Source organism: Copadichromis virginalis, linkage group LG5, assembly GCF_057382275.1.
Source record: "Copadichromis virginalis isolate Kocher_CV1m ecotype Utaka linkage group LG5, C_Virginalis_male_GT1.1, whole genome shotgun sequence".
NCBI lineage: Eukaryota > Metazoa > Chordata > Actinopteri > Cichliformes > Cichlidae > Copadichromis > Copadichromis virginalis.
In genome coordinates, this window is record NC_140622.1 from 16797860 (window position 1) to 16819022 (window position 21163).

Consider the following 21163-nt stretch of genomic DNA (forward strand, 5'->3'; position numbering starts at 1 on the left):
TTGGCACCTTTTAACTAGTATATCCCAGTTCATACAATCACAGAGTATAGTAAACTTGACTTCAAAACTTACTGTTTCAGTTTATTGATACTGTCACAATTTGGGGATATTAGTAATGAATATATTCAATATTGATAACGTAGAATTTATTGTGAAATTAAAATAATACAGTGGTTTTATTGTAATGACTAGCTGTTGGTTAGTGAACCCTTCAGGGACCTATATGTGTCAAGTGTGATTGCTCCTGTCCTGACTGTAGGAGTTTGCAGACAGACAGACAGAGATTATGTGCACTATAGTAAAATAAGGTCTAAATTTCAATAGTGGGCATTTTGTTTATCTAGTGTTTAGTAACACTAGAAATACGGAGATTTCTATTGAACAGATTAACATAGACGCATTACCCTATGTGTATGTACATGGTCTGATCCTGCTTACTCGCGCGTCACTCTGCCTCCTGTACAAGAATATTAGTTAAATCACAGGGAGAGCTATTCTGGGTTCTCCACTTCATTACCAAACTGTGTGTGTAACACTGTGGGAAAAGTATTGCTTTTAATGGGGATAAGTAATGCCCCTGTGATTAGCTGTGATTGTTATCAACCCCAAATGCACTGATAATGTATGATAATGGATTCTTCTTTATCTAAATCTGTTTGTGGGTGGGCCCCAGGTGCATCTTCACTTGCGGTCCAAAAGTAACCCAGCCGCCACTCCCTCTGCAAGCTTAGCTATTGTTAACTTGATTACCTCGACTGGAGGACTTCTGTTCTCCTTTTCATGTGTAGCACTTTGAATCACACATAGATAATAAGCTATATTAAGGCCCAGTGACATAAAGATGATGTGGAAATATTAAACCCAACTTCATCGGTTTCTCATTCAGACTTCCTTGCAGACATCTCTTTCCACTGCTATGCCAAAAATATTCCTGATAAATCTCAAATATCCCACTCAAGTACAAGATGGACAGAACACATCTCTCACATCAAACCTTTAAAATTGTACTTATAATTTTAACTCATAATTTTCCTTTGCCATATCCAAGAATTCTGCTATTCTGCTCAAGGTGTCTTTGTGTCTAATGTGCAATTAGTCCTCTCTTTCTACTCGTCTGTCATTTATCCTGTTTAATCTTCTTCTTTTTTTTCTTCCCTACCTCAGATGAGCCCGGCCAGTTGAAGATTTACCTTCCTAAGAAGCTGCTAGAGTGTCTACCCAAATGTTCCTCTCTGCCCAAGGAGCGCCATCGCTGGAACACCAACGAGGTGAGAATGAGACACACTCAAGAGGGAAATATCTGTGACAGAAAGATGAACAGTGTTTTTGTTTTTTTCCTGGCTGATGACTCATCTCTAACTAATGTCACATTGAGAGATGAAGAGGAGGTAAACAAACACAATGGCAGCTTTTCATTATGGGATCCTAAAACTGTGACACTGGGAAGTAACAAAAAAAAAGCCCAAAAAACAACCATCAGCAACCTGAACTCACAGCGAAAATCTGACAGAGTATAGATTCCATTTGGCATGTTGCTGTCTGTTTTTCTTTGTAACCCAAAACCATTCTGGGGTAGGGCATAGGAAACAGCGGATTTGAGGTCTGAAACAATAAGGCTTATAGGCTGAAAAAACAAGGAATGAGGGTACAGATATGATTGTTTCTAGTGCTGCGTTTTACTAGGTTCAAAGAAGGTCTGGTCAGTAAGATACATTTTTTGCTATGGAACCAGAGAAAGTTGATAAAACTGTTGTATGTTTTTGGCTCCAAAGCAAACACAGCTACCATTCATTCATAAAGAGCAGAGATCGCTTTGCTCTAGGCCAAAATTAGCATCATCTTTGCTGTGTGAACAATAGATAACTTAGCCAAGAATGTAAAATTGGGTCAAGTTAGGTTCGGGACAGCTATTTACTTAGGGCCAAGGATAACCCTGAGATGAACATTTTGGGCGTGCGAAAAGCTTTTCAGAGTTGCATGTTGTTTCCAGACTTAAGCTGTTAGCTTAGAAAAGTGTCTGATGGGTGGAAATGGTTGCAGGCATTTATCGTCAATACCTCCTTGTTTATGCATCGCACAGCCCCTCCACTGGTGGTTTCCTCCATCCATTGTGATGTGGTTGGCCTCTGCTGAGACATTTTCTCCATGTGCAGACTGTGCACTCCATTATGGATGTGTGTTTGTGTTATTGATTACCAAGTCCAGCATTATTATGCAATGCAAAGCTGATTTGGCCTGTGGTTTTTCTCTCAGGAAAGTCATTACATTTTTCATGCAATCCATCTCAATGAAGGTCATAGTTAAGCACGGTGCCTACTGAACAGTGTGTTTGTATGAATAAGCAGTGTGCATGTGCGGTGTGTGTGTGTTTGCGGTGTGTTTCAGAGCAACGTGACTGCTACCGGTTAGGGACTTCCACACATCAGCCAACCACAAGCAATTGTGGACAATGCTCTGAATTAGACGAGCACACCTTGTTTCTGCCCCTTTTCCTGGCCTTACTCCCTTCTTGTCTCCCTAAGTCTCCCTTCCAACTCTTCTCTCTCCATCTCTTTCTGTCTCTACACCCCCAGTACCACTGCCCCTCCTCCACACACACACCACTCCCCATGCCTCTCTCTCCCTCTCTGATGAGGAGGTGCAGGCTCAGTTCAGGGGGAGGTTGGTTGTCCCTCAGCGGATTTCTTCAAAGCTCCTCTTCCACCCAGGCATAAAGTTTTCCGCATACTTAAACAGTCCATTGTGTCTGCTGCTCCTCTTGCTTAGTGCTTTCTTAGTGGGAGACATGTGTATGCTCACTGTGCGTTTAGTGCATGTATGTATTTCAGCCTGTGCATCCGGCGCAAGGAACCCTAGATTATTGCCATTGATTATTTTGAAGCTGCTGCGACAAAAGAATTGATTTTTTCCCCTGTCTGTTGACTTTTTTTTAATCTGTCTGAATTGCAGACATTCAAAGAAATCTACCAGTTTTTGTCATCAGCGTATAGGATATTAAATTAGCATTTTCCTGAAATTTTATCTGCGTGTACTGTTGAATGTCCACAATAGATTGTAATGCAAAACATTTTTAGATGCGGGGTTTCTGGACCAATCAGCTGTCAAGCCAGCTGTTAAATTTGGAGATTTTATTTACTTGGGCACATCTCTTCAATATTTGTATGCATGTGTGTGTGTAATTATTTACTGTGTAGATCCATTTGTGTGTGTTTCTATATAATTCTTTGTTTCCATATGTCTGTACATAAGCAAATCAAGAATTGGCTTTGGGTGTCCTCATCGTCAATGGCTTTTGGGTTTTTACATGCTGTTTATAAAAGCCATGCAGAATCAGGATTATCCTTAGTTTGTGTGTGTGTGTGCGTGTGTGTGTGTGTGAGGCTACGAAAAACGAGCGTGATAGATAAAGAGATTAAGACTTCGTTTGAGCGAGAATGCCTCTTATTAAGTCAGATTCAATCTTTACATGTCTTCATCTGATATGTCCTTAGTCTCACCTTTTTCTTGGCATGTGCATCACTTTGCAAGTGTGTGTGTGTGTGTGTGTGTGTGTGTGTGTGTGTGTGTGTGTGTGTGTGTGTGTGTGTGTGACTGTGTGTGCATGTGCGTTTGTTTCCCTGTGCGCAAAAGGATCTCTGTTTTGTCACGCATGGCTCCCCCTGACACCTTGGTCTCCCACAAGCACTGAGCTGTGACCCCATACATTTTTTACCCAGGCCGTTCCTCCTGCTCTCTGTCCTTTCCTCTCTTCCTTCCCTTTTCTCTCTCTCTCTCTCGCTCTCTCTCCCTCTTTTGTGTATCTACTGATGTGTGAAATTATTCTGGGATGGAGGGATGGATTCCTCCCTGAAGGGCTGAGCGGAGGCGTGAGCCTTTTGTTCAATAATAGATTGGGGGTGTATGTGTATCTGTCCATGGTAATAGACTATGGACTAGTTTTAGATAACAAACCACACTCAGGTGGGCAGACTGATGGTGAAGCCTGTGTTATCTATCCATCTGGAATTACTCGTTGTTTGGTTTCAGCAAATTCTTCGGAGCACCACCACGAGGAGGCTATCAAACTTTTGAAATGTAGACAAAGACCAACTTTAGAGTTTCATCGTGTGACTCAAGCTCATGAAAAGATATGATTACTCTTGTGGGGACCCTTGACATCCTGGCTCGTATATTAAGAAGCCAGACTGAGATGAATACTAAGTTAAAAAATTCTTTTTAAAGCTCCAGTTCAATATGAGACATGCACACACACGCTGTGCAAATGTGCATGTCATTGTGTGGTCTAATGTGCATTTTAAAGGCTTCTACTTCAGAGCTTCTCCCCCACTATAATTCAAATGATGCAACTGTCAAATGTGTTGGTACAGACTTCAGTGCATCACACAGATGACAGTTGCCTGTGCCACAACGCGTCTGCATGTGACTCTGCTCCACATGTCGCTCGACTGTACGAGTGGGGGGAAAAAGCAAATGTGAGAGCGGTACTATTTTGTCCTTAATGATATGAAACAAAATGCTCTGAAACAGGCAGTGTTTTTGCCGTAATGCGCTGTTCTCATCGTGCAGAGATGTGTACGTAGCTGTGTGGTGTGATGAGAGGCTCATTACCGGCGCTCACACGCCCGTTGTCTGGTTGTGTTGCTGCATGACAATAACGTGATAAGAAGTGGATCAAAAATCATATATGTTCCACACCATCATCTGCCTCCTGTGTGTGGGTGTGTATCTCTTTTTGTGCATAGTTGTTCTCATGGTAACCGATTGTGCATGAGTGTGTGAATGTGTGCGTGTGTATGTGTGTGTGTGTGTGTGTGTGTGTGTGTGTGTGTGTGTGCACGCACGCATTTATATTTGTGTTAATTATATGATTGATGATGCATGTGCACCATTCATGATTTTGCGGCACACTTAAGGTGATAGGAGAGGGATTGCAAGTGGTATCAATGAGTTGCCGATCATGTCAACCAGACATGATAATTAAAAAAAATAATAGCAACAACAATAATAATAGGTAAAGAGCAGACATCTCAGGGAAAACTGTCAGTAACCCACTCACACGTGCGTGCTGTAGTGTCTCAGCTTATGGGAGCTACAATTTCTAGACCAAACAAAGCTTGGGTTGCTGGTGTGTGAGTACGTGTGCATGTTTAATTTATTATTAATGCCATTACTGTTGTTTGTGAGCCATTAAACAGATACATTGGATTAAATATGCACATACACAGCACTCCGCTGTTTGTGGAGATATTTCCTGTTTTTCCAATGTGGCTAAAACATCAGGCAGGAATGTCTGAAAAACAAGTTACACTTGGGGGAGATTGGCAGTTGTCAGTTACTAGACGATGAATCCATTATGGAAACCCTGAGTGATTATTGCAGGCCTCTCTGTTCCATTCAGACTGTGGTGTAGGGAAATAGGTGTTGTGAGTATTACAGCTGTTCATCCCTGCATTCATATTTGTGAATGTGTTGGAATGGTTAGATAAAATTAATTTAAATGTTTGAATAAGCACCAAGTAGATCTAATGTTTTAATTTGTTACATGCTGTGTGAAAAAGTACAAGGAAAAACAGATTTTCATAGTGGAATATTTGCATAAAGATTTGCAGTCATACAGTGCTCTTGTGGGTGGAAAAAAAATTCACACAGAACTAAAATTTTACAGCTAAACCTAGAGTAAAATCCAAAAGTCCAAATTAAATATTCAAGCACTAATTTTGCATTAATTGGGAAGATCATATAGTCAAAATCAGCAGCTGTCCTAACAGATAAGTTGATTACACAGAGCCGCCTGAGCTCTTTACCATCCCTTCAGTTATTCCTGCAAGCTGCTTTGCAACCCACATTCACCCCAGCTCCTTCTTTTTGTGTCTGAACTGTCTGACCTCCCCACCCCACAGACCTATTCCACTAAATAAAAATTACTGCAGATGGCTACAATAGTCTTTATTTAACTAGAACGGTCCCAAGTGGCTGAAAGGTTATAGTTTCAGCTGAAGCTTGATTGGATCAGTCGGAGGCATGGTTATTACATCATTAGCCTTATATGAGCAGGCACATACCGACCTCCCACCAGGGAGACAGGCGGTGTAGGGAAATATCCTTGAAAACACTTTTACAGTTCAGAAATATATATCCTATCAGCACATCATTTCACAGTGAGTTTCCCCTTTGTATGCACAATTTAAACATCACAATTTCGATGGTTTGGGCTCTTTCACTCCATGTTACTCTGACTTGGAGCTTTGGGTGTCTGAATAAATTCCCCCCAAACTGTCATACATAGTAGTAGAGCTGAAATATTTGTCAATATGTTTTTTAATTAAATATTTTAATTTAAAATATGTAAATGTACGCATTTTTACTTTTCATTTAGGCGAGTACCACTCTGAGGATTTTGAACCAATAATTGACCCATTTTGTTGTTATGTAACCATCTCCAGGCCTCAGTGTCATCGTTGTCTGGCAACAAAAAAACAAAAACAATCATCCATCCATTATTCCATCTATCAATTTCTTCCATTTATCCAATTCCTGGTAGAGGTGGCTCTGGAGCCAATCCCAGCAGATCCATTCTAGCACACTTATTTTTTCCAGTGGGGGTACTCCAGCTGTTCAGTCATACAAGCCACTGGGGTGGACAGTAAAATACAAAATAGTTTAATTCACTATAACAAAAAAAGATACTGATTTTCTGTTAGCCTGTCATCTTGTTTTCTATCCAGGAACAGCTGATGGGAATTATCCTGAACCTTTTGTATAAATCTGGCACGCTTGCATTATATATTATGGTGATATTGACTGATACTTTGTTATTAATTAATTAATGCAGCTATTAAATATACAAGTAGTAGTTTAGTCACTATTTAACTTTTTAAACTATTTATAATTGAAATCGTTCCATGTCAGTGTTGGAGCTTATCAGAATGATTTAATGTTGATTCTCTCCCCTCCAGAGAAATGTGTTCTTCTGACAGCTGCACCCACACAATACCACACATGTGTAACTCCAAACCTTTTTAAAAAAAATCAGGGACTATTTGTGCAAATCTTAGTCATTTGTTTTGAATTGTCAGGCACTGTTACAGGCACAGTCCTCAAAACAAAAAGCCCAAACTATTCTTTTTCATTTTCAGATTTGGTGATGCGCAGCTACAGTCCTTTTGACCCCATTTTCTTTCCAAAGTTGTGCCCTTGATTTTTGACATTGATGTGCAAACTGCCAAAGTGCAACACAACCTGGCACAGGTCGTGAAAGGCTCAAACTCCTCCTTTCCTCCTTTTGGCCGTGTCAGTACATAGACAGAAGTATAAGGGTTTTGGAAACTTATAGAAAGTTTTATTTTTAAACAAAATGGGTGTGCTGCCTAAGTATTTGTTAGATAACATGTTGGTGAGAAACTTTATCCGTGTCAGTGTGTGTGTGTGTCCCAGAGCCTGCCTATGGCTGTAACCTCTCCAGTTGACATTGAGCTCTGTGCTGTTGCCGTTTACCAGAGTAAAGCATAGTTTAATGAGGGGGCAAAGAAGCCAGTACACACACTCACACATGCACACTCATGCATGCTACATACGTCTACACTCGCAGACATGCACACGCAGGACCAGAGGGGTGTTTCACAGCTCCTTGTGTTTGATTCCCATTCTTTTATTTTTAATCATTCCTCTGTCTTTTGGGTTGAGAAATATTTTATGTTTGGAGAGCGCCAAGTTATAATCACTAATTAGTCCTCCAGGCTCTCTCGCTTCATCCCCCCAACCCCCACCCCACCACCCTGCTTTCTTCCCATCTCTCTCTGAGCCAAGCATAGCCCAATTACACCCAGCGTCACTTTGTGTCTGCTGTGACTTCCATTTTCCACTTCCATACTGTCCTGCTGACCCGACCGGAAAAATTAACCAAAATGTAAAGAAACACAAAAAAGTAATTGCATCCATTCTACTCAAAGATTAATATCCCTGTTGATAAATGTAATTATTCAGCAAGCTTTTGCAAACAGGGACGTGCATGGTAAATTCTGCAAGTTTTAGCCATGCTGGTATTTTAGCCCGCACAAGTTCACAAGAAGACGAGATTAACTGGGTTTTACAGGTCAGGTGTCTGTGGTTGGAGTTAGAACTGTCCCTCCTTTCCTCTTTACATTGTGTGCTGGGAGTGATGGAGTGTAAGGTGGCCAGTGAGTGTGTGGAATTGGTTTTGGGGTGGTGGTTTTGGACTATTTCCCTAAAGAAGAATAAGGGTAGTTTCATTATTCATCATTTTCATTATTGGCATTTAAATATTCAGTTAATTCATAAAAACGATCATCTGTCAGTCACTTTCGAGTCATTTGGGTTTAAGAAAAAAAAAATCACTTCCAATCAGTAACTCAATGGTGTGAATTGGGGAAAACTCAAACTGGAACCTTTTGTCAGCAAAACCGCCTATTTACAGGTATTAGAAAGCCAAATTTGATTATCTGAGGATACATTCATTAATCGGGAAGCAGAGCTACAGCAAAACTTGGGAGTAAAGCAAGAGCAAAAAAAAGGGGACTTCAGTCAGAAATGGAATATCTTCCATTAATGTGCCAACAACAAGCTTTTTTAAATTAGAAAACAGAAGTTAGGTATCATAATTTGATGACACCTGAAGCTTCCTGACAGGACCACAGCAGCTAATCTAGTGAACTTTTTGATGACAGTTGTGATCCTAGATGCATGGATATGGTAATGGAAGGACTGCCAACACTAGATACAGACAGAAAACTTCGACTGAGACACCCCTTTCTTTTGACAAGTTGTCTACTGCCGTTCAGCAGCTTACATGTGGCTGAGCATCAGAAATCGATGGACTCCCTGCAGAGTCCTATAAACTGTTTTGGTTTGTGTTGGGAAAAGATTTGTATAAACATTTTAGAGACTTATTAGATTCTGCAACAATGCTGCTCAGCTGCTTCAGAGCAATTTTGCCAACATTTACAAAAAAAGAGAGAGATCTAGGTTTGCTTAGAAACTTTAGTCCAGTGTTTCTCCTTTGCATAGATTATAAAATAATTACAAAATGTCTCTCAAATAGACTGAAGGACTGTTTGATACTTTGGTTTCTGTTATCAATAACAATCAGTCATATTACATTCTTGAAAGCACAAAAATAGACAATCTGTTTTTGAGTCATGAAATGACCTATCAAAATGTCAGGGTCTGGATGTACGCCTTTTTTCTATAAATCAAGAAAATCCTTTTGACATAGTGGATCATTTTTATTTGTTTAGGATGCTTGAAGCTTTTAGGTTTGGAATAAAAAGTATTTCATGAATTAAGTTTCCCTATTCAAATGTGTCTGTTTTGCTGAAGATACGAGGGGGACTCAGCAGACCAGTCCCTGTACAGAGAGGCATTAGGCTAATGTCTGCTATGTTGTATGCTCTCACCATTGAGCCCCTCTTGAACCAATTAAGACAGGATCTCACCGGGTTAAACTTTGATGCAGATGCCAGTTAGTTTGTCTGCTAGTCAAAAATGATGCTCACATATTGGAACAAAAGTTACCACTGTGTAAGTGTGTATCCTCTGTGAGAGTTAACTGGCAAAAGTGTGAAGGTTTACTGTTAGGAGAGTGGAAAAGCAAACAAGCAGCCATTACTTCCAGCTGGGCTGCAGTGGAGCAGACAGGGGATGAAATGCCTTGGGGTTTTTCTTGGCAATGATGATTTGCAGAGGAAAAACTGGGAGGGTGTAGTGGAGAAAATTAGTGCCCGATTGTTTAAATGAATGCGGGCCCAGTCACAGCTGTCTTATAGCCCCCTATAGGACAGCGGTGACCGGTTGTGAATAATCTTCTTGAGCCTTCAAATGCACTGGTGCAGGACATTCAGAAGAGACTGATTAACTTAACTTAACTTACCAGTATGGACATATTAGGAACTTCATCATTCTACCTCTGTGCTAAAGACATGCTAAAGACCACTGGCTTAAGAGTGCTCAAAAGTAAGATAAGATAAGATAAGATAACCTTTATTAGTCCCACACGTGGGAAATTTGTTTTGTCACAGCAGGAAGTGGACAGTGCAAAAGTTATGACGCAAAAATTAGAATACAATAAGAATAAATACAGTACACAGCTGTACAGAATAGAATAAAATAATATACTATATACAGTAGAATAAAATAGAATAAAAATATACAATAAGATAAAAATAGAATACGAATGCTATATACAACTGAGTAAAAATACAACGATGCCAGAAAAGATTATTGCACTTAGTGTTATTGCACATGTGTGGATGTGTGTGTTTGTTCAGTTAAAGTCTTTGTTGTGGAGTCTGACAGCAGTGGGGAGGAAAGACCTGCGAAATCTCTCCGTCCCACACCGTGGGTGCCGCAGTCTGCCACTAAAGGAGCTGCTCAGTGCTGTCACAGTCTGCTGCATGGGGTGGGAGACGTTGTCCAACAGGGATGACAGCTTAGCCGCCATTCTCCTGTCACTCACCACCTCCACTGGGTCCAGACTAGGGCATCCTAGAACAGAACTGGCCCTTCGGATCACCCTGTTCAGTCTCTTCCTGTCCCCAGCAGAGATGCTGCCGCCCCAGCAGACCACACCATAAAAGATAGCAGAAGCCACCACAGAGTCATAGAAGGTCTTCAGGAGTGGGCCCTCCACCCCAAACGACCTGAGTCTCCGCAGCAGGTACAGCCTGCTCTGCCCTTTCCTGTAGAGGGCGTCTGAGTTATGAGTCCAGTCCAGTCTGTTGTTCAGATGAACACCAAGGTACCTGTAGCTGTCCACAGCCTCAATGTCCATACCCTGGATGTTCAGTGGTTGCAGTGGAGAATGCTTGTGCCTGCGGAAGTCTACCACCAGTTCCTTGGTTTTACTGGCATTGATCTGGAGGTAGTTCAGCTGGCACCAGTCCACAAAGTCTTGAGTCAGTCCTCTGTACTCCTTGTCGTCCCCATCAGTGATGAGGCCGACTATTGCAGAGTCATCAGAGAACTTCTGCAGGAAGCACTGGGTGGAATTGTGGGAGAAGTCTGCAGTGTAGATGGTGAAGAGGAACGGAGCCAGAACCGTTCCCTGTGGGGCCCCCGTACTGCAGACGTATATGGGAACATGAGGGAAGAGCCTCTGTTCTGTAGCCCACTTACTCAGTTTCCGGATGCTTAACTCTGCTGGCATACAAAGAATCCTTACAACAGCTGGCCTGACAAAGTTCGAAGGGTTGAGATCAGGAGAGCAGTGTAAAACTGTTGCCATCAGCTCTTAAACTGGTTTTGTGCTTTGCCCTTCCTGGTCTCCGTGAGCATTATTTGTAGGCTCCGCAGAAGCGCAGCCATTGGTTTGAACTCCTTTGCCATCAACGCTGTAGTAGAGCAACATGAAGAAGACGTGGCTCTTGTATCTTTTGAAACACTGCAGCTCACTGATCTTCCTAAAGCCTCAAAGATATATGTATTTCCTGTATGCTGCGAGTATGAAAGCTCTCAACGGAGCTTCATTACTTCTTGTTCTAGTTTTCTTCTCCTATAGGCAGCTGGACAAACCTATAAAGAAGCACAGTGCGGTTCTCCAGTGGAGAGTGGCACATGGGGGCTGGGGCCACAAACAGATATGTGGCACATATAGACCACATAACAGGAGACCCTGCAAATTCTGTGGGTAACCTGTCCTAGGCTAGTTCCTCTGGCTGCGTTCGGACAGGTGAGGGACGACAACATTCTCATTTGTAAACCCAGACAGATAGTGCAACATAGTGGAGACATATCTAGTCAGTTTTCTTATAGGTCAGGCAAAAACTGGGATTGTGTTAACCAGGAGGAATAAAATGAAAGGAACAGGGTCTGCAGATGTTAAACTTCAAAAGTCTGGTGTCTGCTCGTATCAGAATAGAGTTCACCTACTATGAAATGGTTGCAGACTTGGATCATTTCATCTCTTTTTAGGGGGGGTGAAGGAAATGTTCTGTACACAGTGAATAATGAATTGCGTGGTCTCAGTTTCTTGGGTAATGGTTTACTGTGGGGTAGGGTAAGATTGTGAAAATGTGCAGTTATATTGTGTTTTTCTTTGTATGACTGTAAATAAGGAATTGATTCATTAAAGGCTTTGTTAAAAGTCAAAGGTCTCCTCTGCTCTCTTCTCTTCTTCTCTCCTCTCCTCTCCTCCTACCCATCTGGAAGCCCCACATTTTCCTCCTGTTCTATTTTCTCCATGTTGCACAGACCCACTATTTATCTTGCCCACTATAATTTGACACAAAATATTGTTAACTGGAGACACAGAAATATATTAAACAGTGGGAATGTGCGACTGTGAGTGTGGGGGTGTTGTGTATGTGCCCGAGTGCATTTGTGTGTGCTTCTGTGTGTGTGTGTGTGTGTGTGTGTGTGTGTGTGTGTGTGTGTGTGTGTGTGTGTGTGTGTGTGTGTGCGCCTTTGAGTTTTAACTTCCTGTTAGATTCCAAACCCGACCAAGTACTGAATGACCCAGAGTGTCTGCTGTAATAAGAAGCTGGGCTGTGCAGTGGAGACAATATTTTTTGTATCTTTAAATGTCCCCACATAAAACCTCTGTAATATCTGATTCTTGTGTAAATTAGATTGAATTCATTGGAGACAGATAAAGCATATAAATGTGTATGTGTGTTCATGTGCGTGCACAGACAGCTGGTCCTTCTGCTCCTATTTTGAGAACTGCATCTGTAGAGTTTTGTCTAGATAACTTTATTTAACTTTCATAACTATGTGCTTTGCTGGGCCTTTAGAAGTCAAATACTGCATATGTTAACAACAATTTGCCTTTTGTATATTGCCAAATAACTGTGACTTACACATGACATTAGAGTACAAATTAGGAACAACAAGTGTTGGAAGGCTTTCTTTTGTACAGAGCTTTTTCTTAAGCATCTTCTCTTCTTGACTTAGTAGCTGAAGCTTAGGGACTTGTAGAGAATATGCCTGGTTCAGGATTTCTGAAGTCAATGCATATTTCATACTCTCTGCTCATGTTTACAAAGGTAGGTTTCAGTCTAACATACTCTTAGCTTTGATGTAAATAGTGCTGCAAAGTCCAACAATGCATAAATAATAAAACAAATAAATAAATCATATAAAGATATGTGTAAGTCTTGTACACTTTTTTATTCGATGTATGGGTGTAGAGTCATATCTATATGGTCTGCTGATCTGAAACACAGCTTACTTTTACTCATGCCCAACCAGGTTGCAGTCTCCAGTTCCAAAGTATTTAGCAATATTGTTTGTAAATTCATATGACAAATATACACTGAGCATATCGATGAACATCTGGGTCTGCATGAGCGTAACTTGAGTCATCAGAGAGGTTCTTATATTGACATTTCACACTGCTTTATCACTGATAAAGGATTATGGAGTTGTCTACTCAGCAGTATGAAGTGAATCTATGAAGTGAATTGGATTGAGATTTGGTGACTGTGGAGGCCATTTGAGTGCGGTAAACTCATTGTCATGTACAAGAAACCATTTTCAGTTGATCTGAGCTTTTCGACATGGCGCGTTATTCTGCTCGAAGCAGCCATCAAAAGATGGATACATAAAGGTGTTCATAAAGGGATGCACATAGTCAGCAGCAGTACTCAGGCAGGTTGTCGCATTGCTCGGTACTAAAGGACCCAAAGTGTGCTGAGAAAATATCTCATACCATTACACTACCAGCAGCAGCCTGAACTGTTGATACAGTGCAGGGTGGTACCAGGTGTGGTCTTCTGCTGCTGTAGGCCATCTGCTTCAAGGCTCAATGTGTTGTGCCTTCAGAGATACTCTTCTGCATATCTTGATTGCAAACAGTGTCTATTTGAGTTACTTTTGCCTTCCTATCAGTTCAAAGCTTTTTGCCGATTCTCCTCTGACCTCTGTCATCAGCAAGACATTTTTGCTTGCTGGATATTTCCTCTTTTTTGGGCCATTCTCTGTAAGAAATATTTATTTAGTTATGTATTTATTTATTTTATTTAGAAAGAGGTGCAATACATATTAATGAACACTTTAACTAATGTAAATATGCCAGATTATAGCCTTGGGCTGGTTTCCATCTGCAGACCCTCTGGCAGGTTGGTGTTACACACAAGTTAGGAAAAACATACAGAGACACTATTTATAGATCATGTGACAAGGACAAAAACCGTGCTCACATTATATTAGAACAAACAATTACAAGAAGAGTGGACAAAAGAGGACAGTATAGATAACAATAACGGAAACACATCAGTTATATTGCACAAACCCCAGTGTTACACATGCCCTGACTGTCTTGATATTGCACTGACGCATTACACTAATAGTTATTTCCCTTTTTGTAATACACTAACTCTTTTTCATGTCCAATATAAAGCATGATTAATTAAACATGATCACGTGTTTGTGTGTCCCTCAGTCACCCTTTTAAGTGACTCTTAAAGGGAGATTTGTACTTTCCCTCACTGACAGTGGAAGACTATTCCAGAAGCTCACTCCCTGATATGACAGAGCATTCTGTGAAAAGGTGGTGCCTCTAAATGCCTCTATCTAAATAGAGATAGTTGCATGGGAAAATCCCAATAGGACAGCGGTTTCAGAAATACTCAGACCATTCTAAATTAAGTCACTCTTCTTTTCCTCTCTGATGCTCATTTTGAACTGCATGTGATCATCTTGACTATGTCTACATGCCTAAATACTAGGGGTGCAACGATACACAAAATTCACGGTTCGGTTCGGTTCGATACTTTGGTGTCACGGTTCGATATTTTTTCGATACAAAAAATGTTCATGCATTTTTAATTTGTCATTTATTAAAATTATATAAAATTATTAAAATTATAAATTATATATTTTAACTCAAAAGTACAGTTTTTAAATTTAACCCTAACCCTTGTGCGTGTTTTTTATTTTGACAGCGAATGCGCACCTGCGGACCACTTATGTGCAGCCCTGGTTATTTAGCTCGTCATATTGCAGCCACAGAAATTCTTTTGTCCATGAAACCATAAAGCTGCACTTTCTTTTTGCCTTATAGTCTGATTTGTCATAACTTCTCCGTTTTGTGGTAAGCTTTTCTTTGGCTGTCACTTCTTCACCCTGACCTGTCTTATTTGGCTCAGCAGAACTGAAATGCTTTTACACACGCACTCACATAAGCTCAGCGATTCTCTGCGCGATCAACCTCTCACATGTTTAAGCTTGCTGCGGGAGATTTCACTTGTCATGTTTGCATAGTAAGCTAACGATTAATAAGACGATGTCAGAGGAATTGGTGCACAAATTATCATCACTCACAGATCAGTGCTGTCGCTCTCTATACACAGTTCGCACGATTGCAAAGTGAAAGCAAAAAAACAAGCGCAAATTCAAACGCGACTTCAATATGTCACATATTGACAGTGGCTCACCGATGCCAATGACATAATTACCCAGCTACATTTCTGAAAGAATGCAAAAGCATTGACATATATTTTTCCTTCCTACAATAGCCCGACGGGCAGGGAAGAGATCGATTTTGGTAGCCCGACTGAAAAAAATCGCTAGCTCCGGGACGTCGGGCTAGCGATATTGCAAGCCCTGTATCTGATTGAGGAATCACTCATCTTTGGAAAAGAGAGTTTATTACAGAGAAATGGCTCTTTCCAAAATAAAAGCTATACTATCCGCTTCTTCTGGGCTATATTCTCAGCAGCATAAGGAGAATCATGTGCTAACAGCTGTCTAAATGACTCGGCTAAAGTTAGTAGCATGCTTGCTTTTTTTTGTCTGCTTCCACTTGTCTTTGCACTAGGATGATGTCGGCGTAAATGTGCAGTCATATTCGTTGTGTTCCCACTAGTGCTTTCAGGTTAATCTCGTTGAAATGACCTTAACGCCACAACACGGCAAATCTCCGTTAACGAGCTACCGCCGATCGCTCCGTGCATGGGGCTAGACGGCCAACACGTTAACGAGCTAACTGCGCTAACACACTAGCTCCCACCCATGTAATTGAGCATTGCGTGGCACATTCAACATACTGTTTTACTTTAGTCCATGACTCGCTTACCTTCAGGGTCATACGTCACATGAAAACCAAAATAATTCCAAACGCCAGATCTGAATGAGGTTCAATGCCTGTTGCAAGGAGAGCTTAACTTCTGTCTCGCTAGCTTGCCCTGCGCTCTTCCTTCTGACTATGCTGTCTGTGTTGAGCGCTCAGTGGATCTGCGCTCGACAGTGCAGCCTAGGCAGAGTAGTCGAACACAGATTCACTGAGCGCTCAACACAGACAGCATCGTCAGAAGGAAAGTTGATAAAATAAATTACAAATGTTGTATTGTTCGATACATATGCATACCGAACCGAAAGCACTGTATCGAACCGTTCAATATCGATACGAATATCGTTGCACCCCTACTAAATACACAGACAGCTGATGAAATATTTGTGTTAGCGAGCTGTTGAACAGGTGTACCTGACCAAGTGGCCTATGAGTACATATATTTATAACCTATTAATGGTAACCTAGTCTTTAATTTTATTCCTCTAGACATGATTGGAGTGTTTATGGTTTTTATTTCTGCGTCTGTCTGTCTACAAATTTGCAGTTTCTGGCATGATGCTAATTTGGTCTCTACAAATTCTTTTCTCGCTGCATTCTTGGAAAGACACAGATTATGGTTGTGCCTGTCTTTTTTTAATACATCACCGAATATTTATTTTTCTGGAGTGAAGAGACCTCAATTTACTTTCCAGTTTGTTGTCTATTCCATCAAAGTTGCCTCAGTTAATTTTGTACATGGCACTATTAACTGCCTCTGTTGTAGCTAATCCAAGATGAATAGAATTGTCAATAAAAACATCCCAGCTCAAATATTTTTTACTAACGCAATCAAAGTTCATACGTATTTGCAAAGGGGATGCAAATTTATCCGACCACATTTGTTTTTGCTGCGTAAAGTTGCTGTGGGGTTAAATTGTCAGTTTTGTTAATGTGATATCGCACTGGATCTAAGTGTGTTGGCCTCATAAGCTTCCATCATCTAATGGCCACTTGGAGTCCGTAGGTTTATTTCTAATTAAAACTGGTAAGATCATGTCGTTGTTAAATTGCATTTCCAGGGTTAGATCAACTGCATTCGCTCCAGACCAAAAATACAAGGTAATAATAAAGAAATGTCAGATTGCTGCGGTAGATTCAGAACACTCTCATTTATTTCCTCTTATCATCTGTTTGCTCATTACTTTATGATTTTATAAAGCAGATCCATGTTACGGTGGTAAATGTCTATAGCAGTGAATTGATTAACATTCATTGGTAGATGTTTTTATGGATGGTAATGTGTTTTTCACTTGTTAATGAGTTAAGAAGACAAACAGTTTAACACTCCTGCGGTGTGTACTACACTCTCACTGTGAGCAATGTTTCTCCTGGTGCAGAGTTGTTTCAGAAAACTCTTTAAAATCACAATTAAAAACCTAAACTGTAACACAAAAATTTCTATGATTTTTATACATTAATGAAAGTGCACTGGATGGCTCTAACAAATGTGGAAAAAAGAGTCTTGATGCACAACATCTGCTTTTAAAACCGAATAATATTATGTTTCAATATCATGCAATGGCTCTAATGTGGTGTATTCCTCCATAGAGGAATCTATGGAGTCCTTTGAAAACCTGGATGAGGTGTTTGTGCTAATATGCTGTGTTTGGTGCATTATGGCCAGACATCTCCACTTTTGGTCTCGTCTTTCCAGAGCACATTGTTCCAGAAGTCTTGTGGTTTTTACAGATCCAACGTTACAACATTACAAAAAGTCCTGCTACCATGAGCTTTCTCCTGCCAGCCCTAGAAAACAAGCCATACTTGATCTTTTTCTAATTGCACTGTCATGTACTTCAACCTTTAATGAGCTAACTGAGGCCTGTAAAGTCTGAGCTATAGATCTTGGGGTTTTTTTTTTCCAGTTTTTCTGAGCATTCGCTGATCTGACCTTGAAGTGGATTTGCAGGGACATCCACTGCTAGAAAGATTGTTGCACTGTGTTCACCCAAACCTGAATGCTCTGGACCAGCAAACTGCCAAAATCTGCTCACACTTGTTGATGATCATTTAATCAAGGGAACTTGATTACGAGCACCTTCCATATCTCTATGGAAGCAGCAAGACTTTACATCATTTTTCACAGGATTACAGAGAGACTTCTGAAAACTTTTTTTCACATGACTGTAGGTCAATTATGATTGCGTGTTTTAAAACCTACAAAGCATTAATTTCTGCTTTGTTTGTATTTATGTTTGTATGCTCAATTTATTTCTCAGTTTTTCAGAGGAGGTTGGCAAAAGGGGTTAATTGGCCGCCCACAACATCATATCCACAACAAAACATAGTGAGAGAGGTGTGAATCCCATGGTGTTGTGTCTAGCATTTTCCACTAACATTATTCTGGAAATGTAAACATTTACAAGAGTTACCCAGGGAAACATATACATTTACTGGTAAATATGCTGTTCCCAACATCTACCGTAATATATAGAGATTTTTTCAGTGTCTGTGTGTGTGTGTGTGTGTGTGTGTGTGTGTGTGTTTTGCACTTTCAGTGTGAGTTATGATATCTGAGCTGTTCCATTCAGGGGCTCACAGCAGGAGTCCAGTCTTTTCCTCTCCAACTGCACTTCGATCTAGCACTACATATTCCTCCATCTCCCCAATTCGGTCCGCTTCTTCCTCCCTCTCCTGCCTCGCCCCCCTCGCTGATGTATGGAATGTCTACTCTCATATGGAGTGTGTTTGTAAAAGTCATGGTAATCAAATTTCACTGATTCCCGGGGGATTAAACAAGGTGGCATTTGTGTGTATGTGTGTGCGAGTGCGTTCTGTCGCTCTGCATATACACTATTAGCTGTGCACTAAGTTGTGTATTGTAGTGCAGCTGTGTCATTACTCTAAGACCAGCTCAGCTGTAATATATCATCCATCATCTTGTACTCCAAGGAGACAACTATATATGGGATAGCAATGCTGCATTTGCATACCGGCAGAGCATATACTGTGTTTTAATTGATTCAATATGCAGTATAAAGCGGTTGAAGGGGGCATTATAAACACCTCAAGGCAGAGCATCTCACTTGTCTCAGCTGCATCTTGACCAAGTCACAGAGATTAAAAGTCTTGCTTTCTGGATTGTGTGTCTGACTCAGACACTCACAATAACAATATTGTTTGCTTATTTGAAATCAACCCTAACACTCGAGGCAAAATCACTCTCTTACAAAAATGAGATGATTACAGAGTGGAAGTAATCGCTCATGACTGCTGCAAACATGGCGGCAGCAAGATTTCCCACCCACAAAACAGGTATTACTTAGCCTAGGTGCACAATTACCTATTGTTGGAAGTATATATGTTCTGGCAGTATGGCTATAGGTTTAGCAAGTTTTAACTATGTTCAACACACAACTTCAGCCTCCTTTTTTTTCTGTGAGACTCTAAGCTACAATTTCTGCCTGCTCTTAGGTGTTATTGCATGTTGAACTAGAAAGTCACACCCCATTACAGTTCATATGAGGTGGAAAGCTACCAGGACAGCCTGGAAGGCAATGACTGATGTCTGTGTGCCTTTGAATCTCTAAAAGTGCATTAAATTAGCAAATATTATATAGCTTTGGCAGAAGTATTTGCAACAAAGGCAACCAAACTTAAGTAAACTCAGTGTCTCCATAGACAAAAAAATATGCTTGCTGTCAGATATAAACCATAAAGTATTTGCTGAAGTTTCTCTTCCTGATATATACACACACACACACACACACACACACACACACACACATATATATATATATGCTTATATATATATATATATATATATATATATATATATATATTAGGGCTGCCACGATTTGTCGACTAGTCACGATTACGTCGACTATCAAAATCGTCGACGACTGATTTAATAGTCGACGCGTCGTTTGAAGCTTTGTAAGATCCCAAAAGACGCAGGAATAAGTAGCAGGATTTAAGAGTGTAATAACGGACTGAAACAGAAGATGGCAGCACTGCATGTACAAGGATGCCAGCTGCCGTTAAACCCCGAAGAAGAAGAAGAAGAAGCAGCTGTGTCCCAGAATTCATAGCGCGGCCCAGCTCAGTTTCCAACAATGGCGGCAGCTAGTTAGTTTTAATGTTACTCTTATTATTCTTTCTGGGTCACAAAATAAACGTTTAACATATTTTCAGCCGAGAATGTAGCTGTGTAAACCTCAAATATCGGCTCAGTTTATCAGGACACCACATATTTTCAAAAGCGCTCCGACGTTTTCGGAGACGTCTGTTACCCACTAGCTCGATAGCTAGCCGGGGGCTAGGTCACTAGCGCGGTGAGAACACCGGACTCCCGGCAAATTGTTTTCAAACCCACCGCCGTCTTTCGCTACTCAGGTTAAATATATATGAGTCACTTAGATAAATTAAAAATGTTGTTGTTTGGCTTTTTTTTTTTTTTTGTATTTTATTTGTTCCTGAGTAAATCGGTTTGTCTGAGATTAAAGTTATAGTTTTTACACAGCTGAATAAACGTCAAGCAGACAGCTGATTATCAGAAGTGTGAGATGCTGGAGAATATACTCCGGTGTCCTGTTATATTTTAGATAGCAAGGAGTTTATTAAACTTCACCGAAACAATCTGCAAATTTCATTAAAATTGAATAAACTATCATCTTGTCTTTATTTTTAGTTAGCACCTTAAAAGATTAAAGCTGTAAGCTAATGATAGTTATATAAGAGCAGATGCTGCTGGTGCAATAAGCTGTAGTTTTACGTCCAGTGGATGATGATCTGATTAGTCGACTAATCGCATAAATAATTGGTGACTAGTCGACTATCAAAATAATCGTTTGTGGCAGCCCTAATATATATATATATATATATATTGGGGGTAATAAGCTGGCCAAAGGAGGAGATAGAAGCCACTGACATAAAGACAAGAAAGCTCCTGACCATGCATGGAGGGTTTCACCCCAAGTCCAGCACCCTGAGGCTGTACGCTAAGCGGAAGGAAGGGGGCCGGGGACTGGTGAGTGTCAGCACCACAGTCCAGGATGAGACAAGGAACATCCAAGAATACATTGGGAAGATGGCCCCAACTGACCGAGTGCTCAGTGAATACCTCAGGCAGCAGAAACCCAAGAAAGAGGAGGGAGA

At 40.7% G+C, this 21163-nt stretch overlaps 1 protein-coding gene across 4 annotated transcripts in view; it reads left to right on the forward strand.

The window, feature by feature from the left end:
- LOC146709230 (calmodulin-binding transcription activator 1-like) overlaps positions 1-21163 on the forward strand; it is a 56744-nt gene that overhangs the window by 6744 nt on the left and 28837 nt on the right. For all 4 annotated transcript variants that reach the window (XM_085456245.1, XM_085456246.1, XM_085456247.1 and 1 more), the window contains exon 3: positions 1165-1268. In XM_085456245.1, the coding sequence (XP_085312371.1) occupies positions 1165-1268 (104 nt within the window). The remainder of the gene's footprint in view (positions 1-1164; positions 1269-21163) is intronic.